The 27,992-nt window shown below is 34.1% G+C and overlaps 1 protein-coding gene across 9 annotated transcripts; it reads right to left on the minus strand.

The window, feature by feature from the left end:
• Positions 1 to 392: 392 nt before the first annotated feature.
• On the minus strand, positions 393 to 27,790 carry LOC128164887 (lamin-L(II)-like). 9 transcript variants are annotated; one of them, XR_008241000.1, is made up of 21 exons: positions 26,338 to 26,821; positions 23,770 to 23,981; positions 21,308 to 21,926; positions 20,997 to 21,086; positions 19,285 to 19,473; positions 18,344 to 18,623; positions 17,968 to 18,093; positions 15,972 to 16,192; positions 14,924 to 15,318; positions 13,657 to 13,875; positions 13,062 to 13,275; positions 12,568 to 12,627; positions 9,691 to 9,766; positions 8,404 to 8,634; positions 7,716 to 7,800; positions 7,059 to 7,158; positions 6,617 to 6,789; positions 5,564 to 5,664; positions 3,867 to 3,918; positions 2,723 to 2,826; positions 1,977 to 2,030 (listed from the first exon to the last, which is right to left on the minus strand). XR_008241000.1 is itself a non-coding variant. In XM_052828984.1 (20 exons), the coding sequence occupies exons 1-19, from the start codon at positions 26,385 to 26,387 to the stop codon at positions 3,871 to 3,873; spliced, it is 3,489 nt and encodes a 1,162-aa protein (XP_052684944.1). In that variant the 5' UTR covers positions 26,388 to 26,820; the 3' UTR covers positions 1,977 to 2,030; positions 3,867 to 3,870. The 9 variants fall into 9 exon arrangements, 8 of the variants coding, with proteins under 8 accessions (XP_052684915.1, XP_052684909.1, XP_052684929.1 ...); XM_052828984.1 differs by lacking the exon at positions 2,723 to 2,826 and having other exon boundaries at positions 26,338 to 26,820; XM_052828961.1 differs by lacking the exon at positions 3,867 to 3,918 and having other exon boundaries at positions 26,338 to 26,819.
• Positions 27,791 to 27,992: the final 202 nt, after the last annotated feature.

Raw genomic sequence — 27,992 nt, forward strand, 5'->3', positions numbered from 1 at the left:
TCCTATTGTAATGGTAGTGGTTTAAACGCCTTGTCCAGAAACTTTAAGCAAACATGTACATTGATATCAAAACTTCAATTATCTGATATCAAAAACTATTATTACTTACTAGTACTGTTCTGAAATCAGAGAGTTGTTTTCTTATTTAAAAAAAAAAGGATCACATTCTTGATATCAAATATTATTTTATGATATCAGAAATAATATCTTTTGATGTCAAAGAATTGTTTTTTAATCAAATATTTGATTTCAAATCTGTTGATTGAAATGCTGCAAAAATATTAAGACACTCCATTTATTATGATATTAAGCAAATTGATGAAATGTTGAATTGGTAAAAGCTGATGACGAATCCAGGTTAAGTAGCAATCAATAATAAAGAAAACCCTTGATATATTTCTACATATTTAATAAGCTCTTGGTATAAATATGTAATCTATCAAAATTAGCAAAAATAAAATTTGTTAAATGTTGTCTAGTCATTCTATAAATTGAATAAAAATATAACATAATTATCACAGATAACAATCAAGGACGGAACAAAATAAAAGTAAAAAGACAAACACAAAAATATTTGATACAGCGCAGTCCCCATCATCAAAGCTGTTGGCTTTAACAAAAGCAAATGTAAACTATTATTATAAAACTTATAATGTATTATTGACATTAAGTCTGGAAGGTTAACTGATGGTCATAATTTCTCAAAGATGTTGTAAATCTGATATACAAAGCAATTCAGTGTAAATACTGTCAACTCATTTGGGTTACACTGTAGATTCTCTAATATGTGTGGATCATGTAGAAAAAATGAGTTTATATTCATATTCCATGCTGACATACAAAGGCAAAAAAATGTATATTGTTCCTCAGCAGATGCTGTTATATATGATATGGCATTGAGTTTATCACAGAGGAAGTACATCAATACTTGTTACATGTAGGCAGCAATAAGAATAATTTAAAAAAAAATGCTAAACATATTAATAAAATAAAAAACATTTCCGCTTTCATTATGCATGATATAATTCACAAATACTGCTTCCTACCCCAAATACGCTTGGTGTCAATAATTGTGAGCCTTGTGCTCAGAATAACTAAATTAGCCATACCAATTTCTCCTACAAGCACTCAATAATACTCAACAAAAAGTCAAATTTAACAATGGTTTGCAAAACCCCATATCTTTGATTTTGAAGTCTACATATCAAATACATGAACAGCCATTGTTCTCTATAATACACAAAAAACTTGTTTTTAAGTTGACATTCCTTTGAGCAATTTCACATCTATATAGTCTTAATATGACAATGCCCCATCAAACATTGTTGATCAGGCTAATAAAAAACAAATTAAGACATACACATAAACAAGCATACTTTGGCAGAAACCTACAACAACCAAAACAAATTATTCAATATTTAAAATGTAACAAACACAATTCTTTGATTATATTCATAAAAAACTATTTATCATTACAACAACAGCTGAAACAAAATTTCAATGCATAAAACTATTTTGATGTTTGAAAAATTATAAATCATACATTGTTTTCATGTGCTTTATAAGCTGTGTTGATTTCAAGCATTTTTCAAAGAAGTAATTATAAGTAACATTTGTCAATCAAAGCAACAAAGAAAGAACACCCCTCCCACCTCCTTTCAAACGTATGATGTGAGAAATAGAACTACACTAAGGGCTCCATAAGTTCTCGCTGGTTTTAATTTTTCCATGATATGTTAAAAATTTCAACAAAAACTTCCATAAAAGCCAATCTCGCTTGATGTTTTGATGATCCCAAGCTGTATCAAATCTTTGCTCTGTAAAAGATGTGCTCATCGATTGGTCACAGATAAAAGTAGGCGGAGCTTAACAAACTAAGAAGGAGGCTACCATGTTGAGAAGAGAGGTGGGCGGGGCATGGGGGGCATGAAGTCCTCGTTGTGTTGGGAACGAATCTGGTCCAGGCCCGTCTGAAACTTGACATGTGGTGACATGAAATGGTTCGGGGGACAGGAAGTCTTACCTACATCCTAAAATAAAAAAAAACAAGACATTATCAGAAAATTAATACTTTCAGCAACTTTTAAAATTATATCTGTTGGTTTTTTTTTTTTAAATCTTTTTTTATTTGTCTAAATGACTTCCATGTAAAATATTACACATTCAAGAAAAAAGATTTTAAAATTTTTAATACAGTAAAAAATTTCATTTATGAAATATTATGGCAATTTGTTAGATTATCATAATATTCAATACAAATCAGCTGTGCTAGTTTGTTAAACTTATTTGTCACACCTTATTAATTAGCTTATTTAATGATCACAACTGTTTGAAATTCAGTCTACAATATAACTAAATTAACAATAAGATTAATGTTTAAAACACATGTTTTTAGTCACCATTTCTATTTTTATACTATGAGTAGTATCTGTATATCTATTAACATGAACTGTTAACACAAAATTAAGTCTAAAAGATATTTTCTGATAAAACCTTTCTTTTTTGGTTACAATAGTTTGCAATTCTCATTACATCAAAATAACCAAACCATGTAAAATTAATTCAAAACTCAAGAAAACAATTTTGCTCATTTATGAGCAATTTAAAAAATTAAAGAATTCAACTACAATCTGCAGCATCTCAGCAAGAAATACATATAACAAACAGCATTTAACGACTATACTTCAGACTTGAGGAAGGGAAGCATATGAAGACCACACACCTCTAGGTAGAGAAGCGTACGAGTGAGGCAGGCCGACTGTTACTATACTCCTGCTGCAGAGGGGAGGAGAAGGGGGAGGCTGGGCCCACACGTATTGTACCGGCCTACAAACAAACAACCACGCTCTAGCTAGACCTGCATCCCTCACACCTACCAAAATCCTTGATCCATTCCCCCAAAGACAAGCTATCAAACCTACACACAAGGGGTAAAAGGGAGCAACTTTCCATCATTCAAACCCTTTTTGTGATTTGATGGAAAGCATCTGGGATCTAACCAATCCTGCCTGATTTTTAATTTTAATGACTACTGGGTACCCTTCCTCTTATAGACTTAAAAAAAAAGTTTGGGAAAATTTTATGCGGTTGAATTTTGAGTAGGAAGGGGGATTCTATTTAGTTTCAACAAGGCAGGTTGATAGTTAAACATGGAAAGGGGAAGGATGGTGAAAGAAAACTGTCAAACAAGTCCCTACAACATCTACACAGTGTTCAACTTCATAGACTGATGTTAATAACTGGATTTTGTTAGACAGAGGGATGCAAGTCAAGAGAAGCACACATTGATTAATCATTTTAAAAAAAACCTTCTCCTGTTGCCATGGCAACAATGAAAAGACTTTCTGTATACATTTTCAATTGTACATAAAAACATGTTTACATCTCAGATGCATGGGAAATTATTGTAAAACAAACATGAGTGGATTACAGGATACACAAACATTACAAAGGGATGCTGACATGTTAATATCTGCATGGCTCTGCAGGTTAATTAATCTTAGTTAATTAACACTCTTGTACACCAAGTCTTGCACAAATCTTTTCAACATTGATGGCTGCAAGTACATTTCACCATTCCTGTCACCCAAAGCACAGTTACAGTATTACACTAGTTTACAAAGACTTGATGTGGAAATGAGTAAGTTGCAAAAATCTGGACCAAAATGTCTCAAATCTTGATTTCAAATGAGCAAGCTAGCAGATAACATTAGAACTCATCCATATAAATATTTACAATGAATAAAGGAATATTTACAATGAGTATGTAAACTTTCAGTTTCATATGTATTGAAACTTAGTCGAGAGCTTGCTCAATTGTTAAATGAGATTTGAACACAATGACCTGAGGTGAGTGAACAAATTACATGTTCAGTGTTCAGGAGCTGATGCCAGGAGGTAGTTCAGGAAACTAGAGTTCTGAAAATAAAATATTAGAGAACTAGTTCAGAGCACCAGTCAACACACCACCACCATGTGTCATTTTGTTAACCCTCCTGTGCTGCAGGATGCAAATAGTGTATACATGTATATAAGGACATAGTTCTCTCTTGTTTGAAGTAGGTGTAGTGCGTCTCCTGAGAAATTCATCATAAATCTTCTCCAATATTTATCAAAGCCCTTACATTTATAGTTGAGAAGGTAATACATATTTTGATGTTGAACAATATATTGCAGTAATTTTTATTGTTTATTTTATTTAGTCAATGATAAAACACTCAAGCAGACTTAAATATATGTACTGTACATAGTATATGCAGCAATTATAGCTATACTTATAATTATATATACAACTATCAAGCAAAACATCTGGTTAAAAATCAGTAGTTATAAATGATGACCATATGAACTATTATATGCAGAAAAGTATTAACATCAAATGCAATAGATCATGTACATGAAAAAGCTTTCAATTAAACCATTTTACACACTATACATTTAGTACACAAGTCAATAAGCCAGCATGCAGCCACAACATGCCTGTGTTAACCATTTCATGCATGACTGTATGGATTGCATGTTAAATTTATCAATTATTTCAAAGCTACTTATAGATGACAAATTTTACAACATGCAAGTTTCAGTGGCAATGTAATTAGTTCATTTTAGGAAGCACTGCAAATTCTAGCAACTGAGTCTTTTAACTTTTAAATATATACATGTACCCTGGATTTAAATAATGATTTTTTTAAAAATTCTGTTTATTATATAATTTAAAATTTATCACTTAAGTACAATTGTTCTTTTATTCAATTTTTATTCCTTTAAAGCAGTTTACCTTCATCAGAGGACTGAAAATGAAAAGTAACAACGACCATGCTCTGAGTTTTAAACATGTTTCCATGGAAATAGATCATGCATATTCATTACATGGTGTTACACCTATAATATATATATAAACAACAGACATGCATCCTTCAGGTGAATTATTACCAAGTTTTATTCTTCAAACTTTTTTTCTCAGGATTGCTTGACCCTGATGTCTATGAATTTATAAAAAAATAATGATAAAAATAATTGTCATTTTTACCTTATTTAGAAAAAATTAAAACTCTGGTCATCAGTCTCATAAAATTACATGTTAAACACAAATCTCGTCTAGTGTAAATTTGGATTCATATAAATGAAAGGGCCTTCAACTGACCCTTTTAATGTGTGACCCTTTTCCACACAAAATCAAATCTAATAGCAGTTAATATCTTATAGTTTTGAATAAAAAATAATGTTTTCAGATTGCCTAATGGCAATGTTAGTTAGAGAGTGAATAAAGGGGTATCAAAAGACCCAGATAATACATATAAACTCAGTTAGCATCAGCTCCAACGTCTTGATAATTAGTCAGTTATATATCACTCCCATGAACAGGCCATTAGTCAACATACATTGTTATAGAAAATCCAGTTTCTCAAAAAGCTTCAAAAACAACAAAGAATAAATATGGAGATGGGAAATGTGTATGATGGAATTTCTGTAATTCATTCCATCTCTTCCTTGGTAGTAAATGAACTATACAGTGCATTATTTTCTCATTTTTGAAATATGATATTTAATAACAGTAACTCACAGCTTTGTTAACAATACAGCCGTTCCCTCGTATATTAGTGGGGGTGTAGCGTTTTAATGGAGCACTACCCATCTTCTGAGCTGACCCTGCATAAGGCTGACCTGAATTAAAAAAAAAAAAATTGAAACAAAGTCAAGATTTTTCAACATTTCAGAGTCTTAAGGATATTCACTGAAACCAAAAATGTTCTCTGTGAAATCATGATTTATTGTCAGTTATAAAACTAGGTAAGGTAAAGCTTTCATTGTTTGATCTGTGCTCAAAGCTATAGGGTTTAATAAAGGATTATGATGACTTAGAAAAGATTTAAAAGTTACAACTAGATTTGCATGGCATGAATGTTTCAACCCTGTGCCACCAGAACTGTTTTATTCTACTATTACATAATTGAATGTCTCTCCTTCAGAAATACAATACTAACTGCTTATAATTTTCCTTCTCTTGACCACATTAAGTACATTTAGCATTTATCATCAAAAGCATTATCATAACTCTCTGTCCCATTGAAAAATATGATATACATTTAACACTACTGTCCCATTGATAAATTAATACATTTGTATAACACTAATTTCCCATTTACTAGTTAACCTTGTTTAGTTTACCTATTGGCATTTGTAGACATTTATTTAACCATATAATACTGACAAGTTCTCCTACAGTCAATTTCACTACATATATACTTTTCTGAAACAAATTCTGTTGACTACTTTATTTTTTACTTTTTAAACTACCTGGTATGTATTTTTTACAATGATTGATGAACGTGTTCAACAACTTGTAGTAAATTTTCTTCTACTGTTGACTGTTATTGCCTACTACTATCTATTGACTTACCATTGACTGGGTCTGGTCTGGTTGTCTGTGACTGTCTATCATCTATTGACTTACCATTGACTGGGTCTAGTCTGGTTGTCTGTGACTGTCTATCATCTATTGACTTACCATTGACTGGGTCTGGTCTGGTTGTCTGTGACTGTCTATCATCTATTGACTTACCATTGACTGGGTCTGGTCTGGTTGTCTGTGACTGTCTATCATCTATTGACTTACCATTGACTGGGTCTGGTCTGGTTGTCTGTGACCGCGACTGTCTATTGACACTGCTGTTGTCATTCCCGTACGTGTAGGGGCGGGGCTGGCTGGTGGCGGGGTGGATCTCTTTCCCTGGGGAGGTGCCATGGGGGTGTTTCTGTGGGGTCAGCACATTTGGCTGCTGTTTCTCCCTGTAATGAAAAATGTTGAGTTTGATTTGCAAAAATTAACTATTTTTAATTATGTAATTTTTAAAAAACTTACAAAATTTATAGTTTATTTTAAATCTTGATGTCATTTAAAACATTCAACAAATGCATAACAATTATCCAGCCAAAACAAAGATGAAAACATTCATTTAAGCTGTATTTACTATGCAATTTTCAGTGATTTTTCAAATCTTCAAAACACAGTGTAATTGGTACATATAAAATACATGTTCCAAAGTTGAATAGCCTACCTTTTGAGGTACACAGAGTCTGGCTTGGGTTCATTGATGTTGACAGTCATTTCTGTTAAACTATCTGTCTCAATGTTTGGATCATCTTGAAGAGGATCATCTACAAAGATACATGTATTTCAGTGTGTTGAATATAGATTTACAGATAAATATATCTACATGTACAGCAAAACGTCACTTTTATAACTGTACATGTTATTGGAGATTTTTGAAGATTTATTACAGATTTGATATAACACAAATTGAATTCTTTGGACCCTTAATTCACTATAACCAAATTTTTGCTGAATATGTTAATATTGGCAAGATAATTAAGGAGTCTGGTCACCCAATTATCAATTAGATCTTTCTTAAAATTTTGAATATGATATCTTTGGTCATAAAATATCAATTATTAAAGAAAAAATTCCAAATGTTTTAGCTGTAAAATTGGACTGTTTTCTATATCTTTATTTAGAGTTCTCCCTCTGAAGGAGATTAAAATAGTTTAAAAATGGTGACAACCATCAAGCCCTCTTAAATGACAATTACAAGTATAGAAATTAATGTTCATGTACAATGCTACTATAATCTTAACAGACTGAAAAAACGATAGTGACAAATGTCTTTCTCCTCTGAGATTGCCGTGATAAGACATTAAGATTTCCTCTTCCTTACCTGCGACCACCTGTTGAGAAGCAGGAGATGGCTCCTCAAATGCATTCTTTGTAAACCTGTGAGCAGCTGTGGTCCAAGCTATTGCCTGAAACAGTCAGACAAGACATTGTTAGGAAACTCTCATGTAAAAAGCAAGACAAATTTATTTCTATTAGACCTTTAAATTGTTTGATTTTATCATCATGATAGAACTTGAAACATTAAGTGGAATATATGCAACTTTCTTCATAAGAGATAAATCATGTGGACTTTAATGGCATTGATTGAAGTGAAAGGAAGGGGATTTCTTTCTTTTTTATAAATCAGATTTGACAACATTCCAATATAAATCTTGAAAATGTGTGGAAACTGGTACAGGATCTATCACGTATACTTTGTTATGGCTACATATATATCACTTGTTTGGTCACTTTAATCTTAAAACTGCATACACCGATGCTTGAAACAGAGGAATGATTTTTCTTGAGAATCTCAGAAAAATCTCAATACCATGCATAAACTGAGAACATGCAGACTTGAGGTAGAATTTTTATCAAGTGATCTATTTAAGCTTCCAAATTATGTTGGTTATATAAATTAACAAAAAAGTATGAAAAATTATATATTTTGGCACAAGTACATGTATTTTCTCAGTTTAGGGTTTTGGTACTGGAAGTTTTAACTTTTGGTTCTAAGGTTTATAACGTACCTGTCCATTAGGTTTACACAGAATAGTAGTGCATTCAGGCCCTGTCCCCCATTTCTGTTGCTCCTTCCACACATAGTCTGATGGGGGTTGGTGTAAAATGGGGTCGTTGGACCCTGCCCACACGGTGAGGGTGCTGTTTGCTGGGAATTTCGTCCTGGGTGGGAATCTATACACTGCCACAGGGTGTCCACCGACATTCTGTTGAATCATGTGACCTCCGAACTCTGTCTCCTAGCACGAAAAAAGGTTTAAACATTTTCATTTAACTATTTTCAATATAGTTCTCTCTCCCTTGATATTAATCATATACCTTGATTTCATCTCAAATTATGTTTTAAGCCTTTATCAACAAATCATTAGTGAATTTAAAACATGAATTTAAATGCCTACTGGGGCCTAAACTGTCTTAACGCAAATTTTGAAATTTCAGGTGGCAAATTCTTGGGTACTTTTGTAATTTAAATATATGTTTAAGAAGATTATATAAACAGTGATTTCAGGGCTATTCAATACATGGTAATTAATGATTCATCAGAATGCATTTAATTTGTATCAAAATCCATTCATTTCATGCAGCTCAAATAATAAAACAAGCACTGGTTTGCAGATTCAAGTATATTTTCTATAAATCACTTTTGATAATCAAACCATTATATGATTTACATGCTTTGTATATATTCAGTGACCCCGTGAACCATATTCCACTGGTCTAAGTGGCCAGTTTAAAGAGCTCACTGCTGCATGTAAAAGCCACTAGAACATGCACGAACCATTGGTTCACCATTGCATTGAGTGGCTTCTAGATCCCACTTGACAGGGGGTCAGATCTTGCCAGGAGATTGATAGTCCCAGCACAAGCTAGTGCCTTGTCTATGTGTCAATAATTTATTATGAAGTTCATTTGAAAATTTCTGGCAAATTTTGAAGGCTTGTAGATAAAGTTTAAATCCCCAATAACATAATTAAGGTGCATTTGAATTGATTATGGTATAAAATCATTTGGTAGTTTACAGCTGTCACATGCAAGCTGATACGAAACTTTCCCAAAAAACATAAAACTTTCCTACTGAAGGGACTTAAAGCTGGTGTGTTTTCTTTATCAACACTAAACATCAGTTCTGATAAATAATTGCTTGATTCACAATTCAGCAAAATATTAAAGCAATCATACATGTGTTTTTCATACAATATACTAACTACCAGTATTTCATAATTTCAATCATAACTCTTTCATACAATCATCGGTTAATTAACAAATAATTATGTTCATTAACTGTAATAATTTACCTGCTTTCCGTCGTTCACTAATCTCACATATTTCCCTTCTTGATTGACTTCTAGAATTTTAATATCTCCCACAGCACTGTCAAAAGAATTAGAAGACTCCATGGTCAACGAATCAAAAATCAGAGCCGGCAGATTTCTTCAAAAAGTTTTGCACAAACAAAAGTCTTTTTTTTTTTTTTTCTTGTTTAAAATCTTGTCCACCATCAATATTTAAAGAACAGCTAGGAAAATATTAACATATCACACGAATAGATCCCATGCAAAAATTAACTGCCCCCGTTTACAAAAAAAGCAATGAGGGACTTATTGGATTACAATGGTTACCAAGAGTAGCTAGTATTGATCCCGCAGTCGCGAGTCTATGGTGGATTTACTGAACAAGACAATGCTTTAATCAACAGAGACGGCCTTTAAATGTTCAGATCAAGCCAGGGTACACGTCTATGGCAGTATTTACCCATGGTCGCTTATCAAATTTCCCCCCACCACACTAGTTCTTCGTTGGACAGACTGGCAAATAATGTTTGCAGACAACTTTAATAGAAAGTTTTAAATTGATTTCCCGTGTTTAAAGCACTCAACTGTGTTGTCTAAAACTGTTAATTTCAAAAGCAATCATGGCAACTTTGTTAATTATTGAAAGTTAAATATGTGGAACAAATCATTAAGTAAACAGAAAATAATTTGCTAATTTCTACTGAATGGTAATTTTAAATTTAATATAACAATTTTAGCAAATAGACAAATGCATATTAGCAACAACAAACTCTTGGACTTTTTGTGTGGATGTTTTCAGCTACACAACATACTACAGATCGAGGCAGACAATAAGCTAAAAACATTTTTAAAGTTGCTAATCTTCTATTGTAATTTAGTTTCAAAGAAAAATTAAAATTCTTTTATCTGTAATATTCATTGTATTCAACATCCATAGTCAATACTTATTAATTAAACAAGACTAGAATTAGAAAAAAATAATCAACTAAAAATAGAAGACACGTTTAAACTTTTCAAAATTTGGTTTTTCTTGAAGGTGTTTGATTAATTAGATCAATTAGACTTAATTTCACAATACAAATGTACATACATTTATTATGTCCACTCTGACTCTACTCTCATATTAGTAACTAAATATTGACACATTATAATACATATTCCCTCAAACACATGTAGTTTAATTGATTACTAGCTTGCTCAAGTCTTTTTTTTTTGGTAAAGACATCTCATTACAAAACAAATTTTTGGATACAATTAATACTCAAGTATATTCCATTTCGATGATAGGTTAGTAAAAATCTACACAAATACAGAATACTACAGGTTTATGGGTTGAAACTAGTAAAGGGTATTACCTGTAACAATATAAGGAGATGTTTAAGGGCAAATCAAGGATAAATATATCCAAGTTGTGAGGGGTGGGGGAGCTACATCCTGGACAATTAATTGAGTTGTTTTTGGACAAAACTACAATTTTATGTTAAAGCTGGATAATTTCACTGAGATAAAACAAACAAACAAGTTTATCTAGGTATAGACTGTGCTGTGTTTCCATCCACAACTCTCCATTATGTGACAGTTAATTCTAGACTGACCGTTACACACTGTACGACACTACTTGCTATGTACCTGTGGATGTAGGCGCTACTTGCTCTGGTGCGCTTCACCATTGGCCGCCTGAGAAATTTTAGGTTCAGTATTATAAATACCAAAAATTGCATGAGAAATTTTAGTATTGGTATAATAAATACCAAAATTACACGAGAAATTTTAGGATAAGTATTACATACTCCAAAAATATCTGAGAAATTTTTAGTTCAGTATTAAATATAGTACATGTAGTAAATACCTTCCTACTCATTAACAATATAGCCTGTCTTTTTTGCAGGTACATGAATATTCAAAACCCTCCTTGTTCATTGAACAGTCCGATGTCCAGCATGATGATCTAACAATCTTAAGCTAATCTGACTGTACCGTACATAATGTGAAAAAATCTAGGACCAGGGATGTCACATACTGCTCACAAATTGATAAACAATGTACAGAGAATTGGTGCATAGAATTGATACCAAAGATCTACTAAATATTGCAAAAATTATCTAAGACCTAAAACTTATGATACGTTTCTCAGAAACTGCCACATTGTATCAAATGCTACTATATTGGTCAATTTTATTGCCATTTGAAAAAAAACCCTCAATTTTAGGAAAAAATAAAACCAAATTGAGTTATTCCCCTTTAATACACGCAAACCACATTATATTGATTATTTTGGCCTAAGAAACTAAAGATTTATTTTTTCAGCCTAAAGATACAGATATTTGCAGATTATAAAAGACAAAGGGAGACTGAAAGCTCAGAATTAAAACCTTCACCAGAGATATGCTGCCAATCAAAGCTTAAAAGTACAAATTGCAAAGCCTTGTAAAAGCAAATCAACATACTGTACATGTACATTTCGATTTTTTTCAAAATTGTTTTGATTTCAAGTTAGTCCAAGATAGTAAGGTTTCAGTCAATATCAGCTGCATATTAATTCATTTTCCCACAAGATATTGTTCTTTGACAGTCACTCTTGATTTAGATTTAACAGTAATGCTAATATGGTCATGTACATGCCACCCCTGTTCTTATTATACAAAGATATTCCCTTCCCCTATCCCCTAATAACACCTAACAATTCAATGAACAGACCAGAATTATGCCACAAAAATTCAAAAAGTCTCAAGACTACCTGGCATGGACACAACATTGGTCAAATAACAAGCAGCAAATGTGCCGGAACAATGCATATGATAATAGCTTAAGCACTAGGAAGGGAAGACAAGGGGAAAAGGTTTATAGGTTTCAAGAGCAAGCAGAAGGCATGAGTTGTACCTAAACACCAGGGCATCCCTGGGCAGTAAGTGTCGCGGGTACTCAGGGCTCTCTGAGCGACTGCAAAAGGCCACACTTACCGATAAGTATTTCATTTATTCACTCAGTACAATTAAGTACAAAACAAGCAATAGTACATATTTTGAAGCCAAAATTTAGTTAATTACAAATTATTGTATAAATCAGATTCAGCATCAGTATATAGGAGGAGGAATAAAAGCAAACGAAAAATTCAAAAGGAAATATTTTCTACATTTATTACATTATTGTACATGTTTACTGTTTCAGCAATATGATGATTTAGTCAATGTTGTACAGTATGATTATCTTGATCATACAACCTGCTATAAACAATAACATTTTTCACTACATTTGTATCACCATGCAGTTGAAACAGAAACAACTTACATAAATGCATCATTCATTGCACATTCTAATACTTATAAATAATGCTTGTAGGCTACAGATAACCACATTGAGGTCAAGGTCATTACCTGGAGGTGGCGGTGTTGTAGTCATGGTACACTGAGCTCTGGTACTTGTCCATGCTGGACTTGCTCCTCTGCTGTTTCTGCGGGGGAGGGCTGGGCGGGGCTGTGTACAGGGTCTCCCGGGTCAGGTCACGGAACATCTCGTCAAAGTAGTCCTGACCTTGACCCATGCTGGTCGGGATCAGGGGGACGTTCTGACCTCTGACCTTGGATCCAACTATCAACAAGAGCAAGTTATCAGTGGGCACACCCAAACAGAATGAGAAGGATGCAAAATAAAGTAAACACTGTAAACAGAAGTAGATGTAATTGAGGGTCAAACAGATTGAGTATTACACAAGATAAAGTACACAGACAAACTGTCAACTGAAAACAATGCAGTGCTGAGTAAGTACAAAGTCAACTGCAAAGTTATGTCTGTCTCATATTGTTACACACTGGGTTATAAAACAGAGAGGTGGCTAAGCAATAGCAACAGAAATCAAACGAACCAGCTATGTAGAGTTTTGATTTGTCTGTCAACTTGTGTTTTAAATCTTATTCTTTCTTAAAACACAAGTGTAGGTGCTTGAGACACACAGCAGCCATGTGCAGATACCTTTATACTGCGGAGGGGAGGGGCAAGGGCTGTCAGTACTGTCACTCACAGTGACATCAGAGATACGCCTACATATAGGCGACGAGTAATATTTATCACTTTTTGGCCTCTCTGGGGTTCTATATACATTCCTAGGGGAATCCTTTGATACGAAATCATTGGAAGGGGACTGACATTTAGCACTTTGAGGCCTCCTACGCTGAATTTTGATTGGTTCCCCTGTAATGTAAGCACAATCATGGAAAACCTCCTGCTGATGGTTCAGAATATGAATCAGAGAAAGATTGTTTGACGAAAACAATTATTATGGAACTTGATGCATTCTTTATGTAATTGCATGACACACCTTCACGATACACTTCATCAACTATAAATAACTAATTAAATTGTGCATAAGGATTACACACATAAATAATCCAGATAGCTTAAGTGTGAGGAAGGATGATACACTGTACTACAAACTAAGATACATGCACCATGCATGCAGTCTCTCTCTCCTCATGCTTAACTGAACTAGGCTAGTATATATAAATGCATCATACATTTATGCTTTCAAAACAATGTTTTGTATATATAAAAATATTTTAATTTTAAAAAGCGCAACATCAACATGGACAAATGAAATTTCATCCCCTGAGGTGATCTCCATCAGGAATTTTGATCATCTACAAGGAAGGACAAAACTGAGAAGATGGTCAAAATGTATGTGAACTTTGTTATGCCAAGGGATCTTCCTTGGGTTTTTCCTAGACTTTTAAGTTTTGTCATGTATTTAAACAGCCAATACTCTTACTAAACCTGTCTCCTAATCATGTTTACGGTTATTATTATGATTGCTATTCTACAAACTCATGCACTATTGAGACCCTACATCTAACCTGCTTAGGATAATATAACAAGTCTTGCCATTAATTGTTATTTCTTTGGCTAAATATTACATCATTCAAGCTTAGTGCCGAGTACCTTTCCTGCCCTTAAATGAAGATTCTGGAAATCTTGCTGTTATGACTAATATGGGCAACTTATTTTTCTTTTTGTGGCTGAATTTATCAAATTTGTTTTCCAACTCTGCTGGCAGAGAAAATATAACAATTTTGGAATTCAAGAACTTTGAACTTTGTACTGGTTTTACTTCATATCAAAGTCTAGAGTGAATTTTGACTAACTTTTTTTATGCTCATAGTTCAAGATTACTTAATGGATAAAATCATAGTCAGGGTGTACATAATTACAAAAGATATGAAATTATGGTTGGAGCAAAGATTACCTGGTGCAGACTTGGCCCTCATCACTGGCCCCACAGGGCGAGGTGTGGTGGGTGGGGAGGGCTCAATCTGGAGTTTGTTGACACTGGGCGTGGTCCGATACGTGTATCTGGTGCCCCCTCCGAAGTATTCCAATCCGACACCTGCAGGATCCAAGTCCTCTGTCAGGAAGGGCTCGTACTGAGGGACGTACTCATTGGTCATGTTCGGAGCAGTCATCGGGGCGTAGGAAGGCGACATTGGTGGGGCTGAGGGCTGAGCGTAGGACATTGGCTGGAAACTCTGAGGCGGTACATTGGTGGTTACCGGTTCAGCGGTAGAGATGGGTGGTTGATCTGCTTGAGTGGTTAGGGTATAGTTCGTTGTGTAATTCACATCCTCTGATGGAACTTGTAATCTGTTTAACAAATCAAAATAATTTCTAGATTTCCAGTAAATATCAATAAAACTTCAGCTATTGTGTGTGTTTGTTTAATTCTGTATTTTCATTTTACATAAAAAACTTTTCTTTTCAGTGATTACATATATAAGACCTGTTTACCATTTATTAATGGAATGGCTGGGAATAAAATCAAGAGTAAATTCCCACAATTTCACTAAATGGCACCTGATTCATAGATTCAGTGACATTAAGGTAAATAAACCTTCTCAACTGCAAAACAAACTGATGTCAAACTCAGGTGACAGCAATAACAACAGATGTACAATGCAGCAGCTAATAGATACCGCTACAAGAATTCTAAACTCTTGTGAGATTAAAAAAAATAGCTAGAAAATCAGTTTCACCAGATACTGTTTGATGACAAGCAAATTGAAGTCATAAATTCTATGCTAAGTTAAGGAAATGATGCTGATTTGGTTTAAAACTTGACCATTGTTTTGCTTTTTTATATCACATGCATAAAACAAATGGTTTGCACAAAATAGGTTTTGTGCATCATTGATCCTTGGGAAGAAAATATTGCCTTCTGCTTCACATTAGCCATTTTATTCCTCAAAGCTCATATAATCTACATTGCTGTCAACCTTAGACATGTAATAAATACTGACCTTTTCTCCTCCTCTTCCAGCAGGGCCTTCATGGCGCTGATCTCCGCCTTCAGTGGCATGTGACAGTCATGTGACGAGCTAGCCTCTCTCATTTTCACAAACAACATTTCCTGGACGTCCTTTAGCTTTTGTGACATGGCAGCCACCTGTTCCGTGGCCTGCGCTCTCTCCTGGGCCACCATTTCCTCTAGGGAGACCTTCTGGTGGTTCAAATTCTGGATCTGTAAGAATTACAAATTTTTTTTACCAATGATAATGATTTTGTTTGTACAGACCAGCCTTCATAAAATTGTATTAAAACATATCAGAAATAAGCATGCCTGGTAGTTAGAATAACATTCTTCAAGATATATCATTTTGTGAAGTTCATAATCTTGATTTTGTTTGAAGACAGTAAAAAATAATCCCTCAGATTTCTGAGCTTGTAATTAAAAAAAATTGGACTATACAAGTGAATCTGATTAATTGAATTTTATCAGAAACTAGAAAACTGACCAGTCAGGAAGGGCCCCGCTGTTACAATTAATATAGAGAAGTGAAAAAAACTTTGAATTCCATCCTCTTTATATTAACAATGATGAAAAATAAATGCCCGGCATAAGATGTAAAGAACTGCAAGATCTCATGATTTGTAGTTGGATATGATTTTCATCCAACAATTAAAGTGTTTTATTCTTGAGCCTTAGTGAGGGGATAAAACACACATGTTGGATAAAAATCATATAATACTACAAATCATATGAGATTCTATTTATCCCATGTTTTATACACCACAATCAATGTTTACACTGTTTATAAAACTCCACATTATTTAACTTCATTATGCCTACGCAAATCACGTTGTAAAGTCACAACTGTGGGATATCAAAAAAATTTAATGAGTAATATCCAAGGGATAAAGGGGGTTAACATGGGATGAAATAAAATTTGTTAAAAAAACAAAGAATTGATACCAATGCAATGATACCTAGGCTTTGCCTCAACTTCAAACAAACATCACTTGCAGACACAGTGTACGGTAATACATATAAAAGATAAAGACAGACCTTAGATTTTCTGAAACAGGCAAGATAATTAATCTCAGGGGATTAATTATCCTGCTCTCATCCATTTATTGAATTTAATCAGGGCTTACAGAAGGAACATTTTCAGGTACTATTCTTAAGTTTCCTTTAATATAAACATAGCAACCAAAAACAACAACAACACCAAAACATCCATTAAAAAAGAAGAAAAAAAGAATCAAAAAACTGATATCTAATAATATTTTTTTTTTAATTTATTGTAATTCATATATTTTTTTTTTATTTTACAGAATATAAGTATTTGGACTAGAATGAAATATATTCTTTATCAAATACCATCCTTTAAACTGAGGGGTAAAAATATTAGGGTGCAGCTCATGGAATGAGAGTTTAATTTGCTTCAAAACAAACATAATAGTGTGGAAGGTTAATTAATCCCAAAGGACAAATATTGCACAGTCTTTCATGTATACAATGGTAACATTCTCAGCAGTTATCTCTCTTTGCCCATTCATTCTCAGCAGTTATCTCTCTTTGCCCATTCATTCTTATGCATAGTTAGGAATCTACCCCACCACCCCAGCTCCAAACCAGAAGACATAGAGAACCAAACTTAGCATCAAAATATGTATTTCTGCCTACTAAACTACCATACCAAATTTGAACTTGATTGGGCAACCATAAAAAAAGTTATTAGAAAAAAAACACGAAATTTGTGGACGGAAGAGTGACAGACGGACGGACAGAAGGACGGACGGACAGAGTGATTACTATAGGGCACCCGCAAATCCTTGCGGGGCCCTAAATATATCATGATTGCACTCCTATCAAATCATCTTTGCTTCCATAGGGAAATGACCCATTCATCTTCATGTTTTGAAAGAGAAGTGAAGATTGTCCCCCTTGGAGAGTGATCAAACAACAACATAACACAGTGACTGTTAAACTTGATCCCCAGTTTCTCTCCATACCTGTCCCTCCAGGGAGGTTATCTTGGCCCTCAGCTCCACAATCTGTCCCAGGATCTGGGATTTCTCAGTATTCAGTCTGTCAATTGTCTTGGCATCATTTTCCATCTGTGTTTTTAAGGCAGTTATCTGCAGAAGAAAGTACCGGTAATTGATCTAACACTATTCAACAAACTAACACATAAACTATTGGCAGTGATAAGTCATGCTAATTGTACGTCACTGTAAATATACAGTGCTCAGTGTTTGCTAAATAAACATAAATTTGTCCCCCATACTTAATATCAAGGGATTTTCAAGACATATCCTAAAGTTATATTTGAATTTTGTTATGGATTTGTATACATGTAATTAATAAATGATTTAAAGGAATTCTTACATTTCTTGCATAGTTTTCCTCTGACTCGATCTTGAATCGCATCATTTCCTCCTCCGCGGATTCCCTGACCTGCTGTAGGAGTCCGGATACGGATGTATCCGACTTGCTGTACTGGCGTATTCGAGTCTCCAGACTCAGTATGGTGGCGCTCGCTGTCTCGAGACGCTCTCTCAGCTCTTTAATCTGCTGATTGTACACCTGGTTCTCAAAGTCCATCTTCTGAGATGTTAGGTGAGCTTTTTCCTCTGCTTCTTGTCGCATCAGCTGTTCTTTTTCATATCTAAACAAAACAGAAGATATGTACCATAGTTGAAACATACATGTACATGTATAAGGTAGTTAAAACTATGATACAAAAATCTTTATTGAGCTTCAAGCATTGATGTGTTAAAGGACACTGTATACACTGAAAATAAAAGACTTTAAGAAAATTGTGTGCATATTGAGAAAACTTAGTTCATTTTGAATGTAGGGTACTTTCATATCTAGGAAAAACCTTAAAGACAGCAAAGTACTTTGAACTTATAGAAATATAATTGTGTTTATTAAATAGGGGAACATAAAATAAACATATATATATACAAAGTTCTTGGTCTACTCTAATGTTTACAATTCTGGTACATGTAATAAGTATACCTTATGCCATATACTCTATATATTGTAATTTATTATAATACAGGTATTTAACATTGAATTTCAGGTCACTTTAACTGGATTAAAATACAGCAATACACTTTTATCAGTTAATAATTTGATTTTAGACAAGGAGGAGTGAATCTGACTTTGCTTCAAGTATGAACTTTTTTTGAGCTTGTTTGTTGTTGTATGTTATAACCTAGTTTTACCATATCCTGAAATTAGTGAGTAGTGAAGAGAGGGTCCTTAATAAGTTACTGTACCATGAACCAACATCTACATGTTGTATTTTAAAGCCAACACACCTGTGTTTCAGGGTTTCGATTTCCCTTATCATCTTTTCAGAATCTCTTGTTAAGTTGTTGATGTCGTCGTAAGGCCGCCCCGAGTTGACTTTGGACTCGGAGAGCTCGCTCTCCAGAGACTGGATCCTCTTATGGCTGGTGTTCATCTCCTCCATCAGCCTCCGGTTCTTCTCGGATTCTACCATTAATCTGTCAAAAATAAATACATCAAGGTTTCAGAATATTCTTTGTTCTATTGTAAGAGGAATTTTAGCTCCATTTTCTTATTTTATTTTGCTGTAAAAACTTGGCGTGATTTGAATTCTACCTCATTGTAATAAATAAAACAGCATACGAAAATGTCTTGCCGTACTGCTTCAATCATTTAAACCTCTCCCATACGTTTTTCCAACAACATTATGAATAACAGCAAATAGTTAAGTGACTTTATAATAAGGTGATTTTTTTCTGTCACTAAAATTTCCCAACAAAAATCCATGACATGAAAATTGTAGCTCATGCTGTTGATAAAAAATCGAGCACAACAAATGTAGTCTTAAAACATTCTGTGGAAAAAAATTTTCCCAAGCTTGACAACCCCCCTTTTTTTTAATTAAAGTATAACAAAAAAACATATCCATGTCTACAATTTCTCTCCTTGGGTACACTTAAACAGGGCTAAAATGTGACATCCATTAATAACTGCATGCCATTCTTATAAGAAATATGTACATGTACAAATTTGAGTAGACACAAAAAAGACAAACAAATGAATGGACAGACAGAATATCAATCAAAACCACAGACAGACAAGCAGGCAAACAATTTCATTTCAGAAAGTGGTTGGTATTTGGTAGGAAAAATTAGTTAACAACGATATTATCATTACTGTTTTTCTGCGAGATGCTACTACATGTATTGTAATAAATTATGCAGTTTAATTATGTCAACTGCCGAAATTTCAATCACAGAAATTTGTAGTGTATTTACTTCTTACATACAGTTTTTGATTTAGAAATCATACAAGATGAAATTGCAAAAACTAAATGAATCTATTTTGGAGCCAATAATCTTAAATTGCACCCACAGAAAAAAACAAGTTATGTGGTATGTGGTCTCAGAAGATTTAAAAGCTTAACAGGGTTATTGTGGGAAAGGGGTCAACTTTTATCCAGAAGACAATTAGTCCTTTTTATTTCTTTTACATATCATACCTTTCATTATTGGGGCCATCTGGGTTGCAACTGTACAGATAACCATGATACATATTTATTATATATAATGACTTACAGAAACAGTTTATCATTTTCACTAAGCTGTCAAAACATACCAATTAATCTTAGCTCTATAATGATTAGAAATTTTTAGGGAAAAGAGAAAGTAGCAGCGAAGATAATGGAAGGCTAGTCAGACATTTATCAGTGAAAAATGCTGTGGATTACATGAGGAACTAGATCTATGCCATTTGAAAGACGGCTTTGTCACCTAGCTGCCATTATTTCAAAACGTATGAAAAAGACAATACAGTTTTTTCTAACATGATTTCAAGTAGGGATTTTATTCACATTTCTTTTTGTTAGTTTTAGAATTCAAAAATGATTTGTAACTACCATGTTCAATATATGCAGCTGGCCCCTTGTTGAAAATCACATTACAGGAATCAGTATTTCATCAACCTGAATATAACTGTGTACCAATGATTATAAAACAAAACCCACAAAATATGTACATACCTGTTTTCTAAATCTAGGGCAAACTGTTTGTTTTTGCTACATTGCATCTGATAAGAGTTTCTTTCTCGTGTCACTTCTTCTAATTGTTTTCTGTAATGTTAAAGATATGTTTAAAGTTCTGATATTACAAACAGTATGCTATAAAACATGGTCTAACAAAATGATTTTTTTATGATATTCGTTAACAAATATTGACAAATATGCAAGGAAGCTTATGGTATCTTGAGGGATACCATAAATCTTTTGAGAAGAAGGAAGATTCAGGTTCTTAAGTAGAGGTACTCCTTTAAAATTTCTAGATGAATCCTTACCTAACATTGTCAAGTTCTTTTTCATACAAGCTCTTCAATGTGGCGACCTCATCCTCCAGAATTTTGGTGGATTTGATGAAAGATGTGGTGTCCGCCTGCTGTCCACTCTGCTCGCGCAGGTGGCGGACCTTTTGGATGTATGACGTAAAACGGTCATTGATTTTCTGAAGTTCCTCCCTTTCCTGAGTGCGATTACATGCATGTTGAAAGTGAGTATTAGGGTTGTTGTAATGTTCCGTCATTCCGTAACTCATCCTGGTGGGGCTGTGACTGAGCTTGCGTATCGATCCCGCACTGTAACTCCGGTTGCTGTATCGACTCGAGTACCCTGAGTCCACTCGAGCATACGGATTCTCCACGACTGGAGTCACTTGAGTTCTGTTGACCGAGTCTGTCACGTTTGTACACCGACTTCCCGGCCGTAAATGAGGTTCTGGGCTAGACGAAACAAAATACACTTGTTTATTGAATGCCTTTGATGGCTGGGCAACTTTGTCTGTATTGAGGTAACTCCTTGAGGTCACAAAGGAGTTCCTGGACTGAGGTCTCGGCGGTTCTTCTCTTGTAGCAGGGGGACTTGTCTCTGCAGGTCCTTCCTTAGTATCTACTTCTTTAGTTTCTGAAGAAAAGGGTAATGGTACATTTTATTAAGAGGGATGGAAGACTGCGGCCATTGAGGACTATATTGATCTCCTTGAGAAGAAGAGCCTTGTATAGAGATATACGGAAATGTTTAAATTTTAAAGCTAGAAAATATGGAACTGGTTTTTAAAAACAACTAAATTATAGTTAATAGCTTAAATACTGTAAATTCCTTATATTACACGAGTACTTCATACCGCGATCCCGCTGGTTTGTTTCAAATCGCGAGAATATAAAATCGGGAACTTTGAACTTTTCTCCTCATTTCTAATAGTTTTTTAACTCTCAGAAAATAATGGCGAGATTTTAAAATCCGCGAAGGATGCTTCTCGCGATTTTATGCGGATATTAATTAGGAATTTACAGTGTACAGTAATCATATCTAAAAATTCAAGGTAGGTCTGAGGGGTACTCTGTTGACCTTAATGACTATTTCAATTTTGAAATCGTTTGTATTGAGTATTCTCAGCTGAAAGTCAAGTAGATGAACCAAATTAAAATATTTCAATAGGATGAAAATGCCCTGCATAATGGTATACTTTTGTTGAAACATGAAAAAAGGACCACAAACCAACAATTACAGAACATAAATCTTCAAATATCAGTCTATATAATATGTTATCTGGTAAATGATAATCCAAAATGTCCTGTACGTGATTTAGTCATACATGAAGAGGAGGATAATAATTATCACCTCGCTCCATTGAAATTTAAGGCACTGTTTCAACAAAGTTGATTTGCTAACTAATTTGTTACCTTATCATTAGCACTAGAACTGAGGTGAATTTTTCATAAAAGAAGATGTGGTACATCAGTCGAGTTGTTTGTAAGTATATCTCTATTCATATTCTCTTCATATATCATTTACCCGGGTTCCTGTGATTTCATTGTAAACAAGCTCACTTAGGAGGTGTTTCTGATGACATATCCTTTTTTAAAATTTACCTTCAGTAGCTAATTTCACAAAGTAATAGGCCATCATGAACACCATATCGGAAACCCACGGTCGGTCTAACATCTCTTATCTAAGGTAAGAGAAGCGAGACCGACCATGGGTTTCTGACGATGCACAAACACTAATATAAAGGGTAACTGAAGGGAGTGAATATTCAATGGGAAAAAAAGTTGTGTGAACCAAAAAGCTGGTCAAACAAGTACTCCCTACATTTCATTATACTATTTATAGTAACAGCAATAATGTTTTTCATTGAATTACACATGTACAAAGAAATTGGTTTGTTTGCCAAAAACGCTGTTTTTTTAAAAAAAAAAAGCATAAAAAAGTTTTAAGAAAATCCATCTTATATGTTGAGAGACAAAATATCTTCTTGAAACATCTAAAAAAGAGTTGGCAAAGAAAAAACATTAGAGGGGGGGGGGGGGGGGGGGGCGATTCTATCAAGGTCAAACAAAACAGCTAAATCTTGCTATCATAATGACTCTAAAGCCTGCCATATTTTGCCTATCTGCTTTCTATTCTGAGTTTAAAATCAGCAAAAAACAACATAGTTATGTACCCATACCACCTTTTTACAGCAGTCATGTTTTTCATATTTAATTAAAAAACATCTCAATGTACCATTTGCTAAAAAAATGCATGACATCATTCATATTCTGATGCACTTTAAAAAAACACTTTGTTGATTACGCCAAAGTTTTTCCAAAATTTTACCATAATTGTCACCAAAAGATGGCATGAGATATCTTGGCCCTTTTGGCCCAGGTACCAGTAAGCTTAAAAGAGGCAAGGACATCTTTGTTGTACAAGCAAACTGTATAATCTAAATGATCTATAATCTTTTGCTATGCATGCACTGTACCTGAAGTGTTCTCTTCCTTGTTGTCTCCTGAGTTGTTCAGCAAGTTTTCACCCGACCCTGACTGGTCAAGTCCTGGAATCACCAGCTGCAGGGTCTGTTCCTCCTCTGGGGTGGAGGATCGGTACAGGTACTGGGGGTGGGGCTGTAGATTTGGGTCACCGTCCCCGAGGTGTGTTATGAAGGGACTGCCTTGTACAGGGCCCTCACTGAGTCTACAATTCAAAATGTGTAATCCTAAGTTGTTCGCAAAATGTTTGCAAATTGACAAAATTATGTTAAATTTTAGCTTGATTGAGCTGTACATAACAACCATATACTGTAAGGTTAAGACTGTCTTAGTTGTGTTCATTTTGACTGTCTTGATTTAACAATAGCTGGTACAATGATGTATAGAAAGAGTGATAATCGTCACCAATACATAGTATTGTAAAAAAAATGTTACCCAATTAATTACTGGTAGGTTAACATCAATGACAAAAGTAAACATTATTAATATATATATATTTTAAATACACTTCTATTAAGTAGGTATCTAAAAAAAATCTTACTAATATTACAAGACCCAAAAACTCAACACTGACAAAATTTAGCTGGCATTATTGTAATAAATTATCAAATGATTATTGAGGAAGGTTCTCAGCATCATAAATCTTTGAAAGTAAAATATGCAAAAAATGCTTTTAGTTAGGCCATGATAAAATGTAGGACTACAACTACAGGGACGTAGCATCGTTTTTGAAAGTGGGGGGGGGGGGGGCAGACTCATCCAAAAAATCTTGACAAGCAAAAAAAAAGAAAAAAAAAAAAGGAGAAATATAAAGTTTCTCAAAATCTTCAAAATCCTAATCCGAGGGGTGGGGGTGGGGGTGGGGGGGGGGGGGAATCTGAAATCTTCTTTAGAAATCTTGCATCCCCCCTGATGCTACGTGCCTGGACTACATACACTGCTCTCTGAATTAGAATTCTCATTTTGGGCATATATGAAATGAAATAACAGAATTAAAAATAAAACGCATTAAGCTAGCTAGAGCACTTGCTGAATATTTATGACACAACAACCATCCCTCTTTATTTTTAGAGCGTTAATCTTGTTTAGAGCAGTCTTTGTAAGTCATTTCACATACATGTATTAATTATATATTATCCTATCGTACAATGCCATTCTTGTTGCAAGAACGTTAACGTTGCACTGTCATATTCGCATGGCATCTACACTCTTGGGGTCATTTACACTCTGGGGGTCGTATTTGACCTTTAAAAGCTCAAAATCTACACAATATTTGAACTGATTTGAAATCCAAACAAGCGCTTGAATCTTATCAATCATCCGTACCAAAATAAGCGTTTGTACGCCGCAATTCAACTAAGTCATGCGCTAACATCAAATTCAACGATATATTCAATACAATGACATCCAAAATAGGTATCCTAACAAAGAAAAACATATCTTCAAACAGAAAACGGGTAGATTCTTTAAAAAGAAAACAGGAAGGCAGAGATGAACTAAATTAAATATGTGGTACACTTCCAAATAAAGCAGTAGAGGTAACATATACACGGATATCAGTCCAGTGACGGATGACTGAGGCCCAACTCTAGTGACAAAATACAGAAGAGATGAAAAATATCTAAAGGAAATGACAGATAACTCCTAGCTGTCAAAAACAACACTTGTGAGCCTAGCAATTGTATTAATTCCGTAGACTTGACTATCTTACATGTTTCAGTAATATACATCATTTATTCATATACTGGTATATACAGTCATGTACGGGTAATATACTGTATAAATGGTTGACTAAGGTTTACATTTGCAACTTTTATATTCTTTTGGAATCTGAAATCTTCTTTAGAAATCTTGCATCCTTGGCAACTGTAGCAGTTAGATATAAAAGGCAATACCTACTCTAAAAGCCACTATGCAAACACAGCAGATATGGAATTATTGGACCCCATTTCGTTCTGTCTACATAAATTATTCATAGAACAACAAAGCACTGTGTATTTCCCTTTGTAGTTCCTAGCCTGAGAAATTATTGATTCCTTTGATGACAGTCATAGGGAATCAAATGATAAATCAGAATGGTCTTTAAAATATACAAAGTCTGTGCTGTCATGAGTATTTCCAACTTCTTATTTATTCTTCTAGACTGCTCTGCTTTGACTTGTTACAATGTCTATATTCAACAATACCCATATTATTACAACAATTCATTTTTCTGTCAAACTGTAAACAAAATATGGTTGAAGGGTGATTTTATACTGGCTATTATAAATGCAAGAACATGCTAATTCTTAAAGTAAATACACATTTAAACTGCGATGATTTATGCAAGGAAAATGACCATTTAGCTACTAGTATTCCTAACTGAACTATAAATAAATGCAGGATGACGTACTCAGTTTTGTGAGTTTAAATTAGCATAGAACATATAAAAACAGCTTGAATAAAATTGAATGGACATGTATATTTGTTTCCAAACAAAACTTACATTTTATTATCATTGTCAAAGTCATTGTGATCTCTGATTCGGTTCAGTGTTTTAAAACAGTTATACCAGTACTTACTTTGAATGAATTTTAGAGACATCTTTTCTCTTCTTGTGCTTAGAGGGCATGACTTTTTAGTTTTGAACAATTTCCTCACAATCCTAAATAATATCCTCTTTTCTAAACAATCCACAGATAGCCAAATCCATGCCCAGCAAGGGAAATCCGACAGCACAGAAAACATTAATCGATGTTAATCCAGGTCCAAAGCATATAATGTGATAACATGTTATCCGCCGACTAATAAATAAATCTATACTTGCAATAAATAATGAAACGAACGCAGCTTTAGTCAATCTTCGATGAACAAGTTCATTTTCTGACACTGTTGCTAATGTATGGGTTGTAAAGTTTTTTAAAACACTCAATTACTTCCATAATCATATCTGACGGTCTTTTGATAATCCTTCTATTCATCTCATACAGATAATCCTTGACTTTCATTCAAACAAATTCAACAGAAAAGCGATAACTTGTGGTCTATACCTTTAAATGTTTGAACTCGGCCTGCTGGGCAGGGACAGCCTTTGAATTACTGTAATAGCATGTAACTGCAAACCGACAGACACTATAAATTTTGAAATTCTGATATTGTTTTTATAATGACTTAAGCTATAGGGCAGGCCTGGGTTGAACAATTAGCTCAATGGCCAGACTTTCAGCAAAAGTCAAATGCTTTGCAGATGAAACATATCATAATAGCTTGATAAATGAAGATGAAATCAGGAAGATATCATATAAAAAATCATGTATATTATTATCGCAATTTGGAAAAGTTTTAATGCATTTCACCAGTACATGTACTATATTCAAACATTGATAATTAGTTTTCATTAAGCATGTTAAGCTATTGTGTAACTTTTTGATTTCTAATCCAACTTTTGGAGAATGCAACTCTAAGCTGTTGGTATAACCACTACCCCACGTCTAAAGTTGTTCTGAAGGTTTAGGAATGGTAACAATTGAATATATTCAGATTAAAAAACTTCTAAGCTACATGTAACATTCATTCTAAATTTATGCAATGTCCATTTGATACAAAGAGGTTAAAATAAGCAAATAACAGATTAAGAATTAAACTAATGTATTTAATAAGATGAAATTTGAAACCCTTCATTCAAATCCCTCAGATGGCACAGTATAAGACAATTAATTTATTAACATCAACAATAGATCTACTCAAACTACGATCAGAGCTTCCATTACACCCTATATCATTGGAAGGAATAAGTATGTGCATGCTACGAATGCCAACATGGAAGTTTTAAAGAGTAGAATACCACGCTCTCCACAGAGACAAAAATATCTCTCACCTTAGCACCTGGGCCATTTAACACACCATTCAAGTGGAACAACTGCATTTAAAAAGGAAATCCACTTTCAATGAATATTCCTGCCAACATAACTATTGCTCGTCATTTGTCGACGGTTTTGGCTGGCAACGAGGATTGTAGGCGAGTAAACAGAGTTACTAGCGGACTGCGGGTAATTTAAGGACCAATGGCAGTCTTTTGTCAAAAAGTCAATGGGTGTTTCGTTAAAGGGCCTTGATAAACGATCTTCTTGTGAATCATTTGATTCATTCCTGATACTGTGTATTTAGGGATACCACTGAAATTTCAATCTGGCTATTGTTCTTGGCATTGGGTTTGAAACAACTAAAAGGTGTAAAA

The sequence above is a fragment of the Crassostrea angulata genome, chromosome 1 (genome assembly GCF_025612915.1).
Source record: "Crassostrea angulata isolate pt1a10 chromosome 1, ASM2561291v2, whole genome shotgun sequence".
In the NCBI taxonomy this organism is placed as follows: Eukaryota; Metazoa; Mollusca; class Bivalvia; order Ostreida; family Ostreidae; genus Magallana; species Magallana angulata.

Excerpts from the sequence above, each read along its gene's own strand:
- LOC128164887 (XM_052828949.1), bottom strand. The coding sequence starts at position 26,387 with ATGCCCTCTAAGCACAAGAAGAGAAAAGATGTCTCTAAAATTCATTCA. Across the intron at positions 23,982-26,337 it reads GTCTCTAAAATTCATTCAAA|ACTCAGTGAGGGCCCTGTAC; the intron begins GTAAGTACTGGT and ends TTTGAATTGTAG. Across the intron at positions 18,624-19,284 it reads ATCGAAACCCTGAAACACAG|ATATGAAAAAGAACAGCTGA; the intron begins GTGTGTTGGCTT and ends TGTTTTGTTTAG.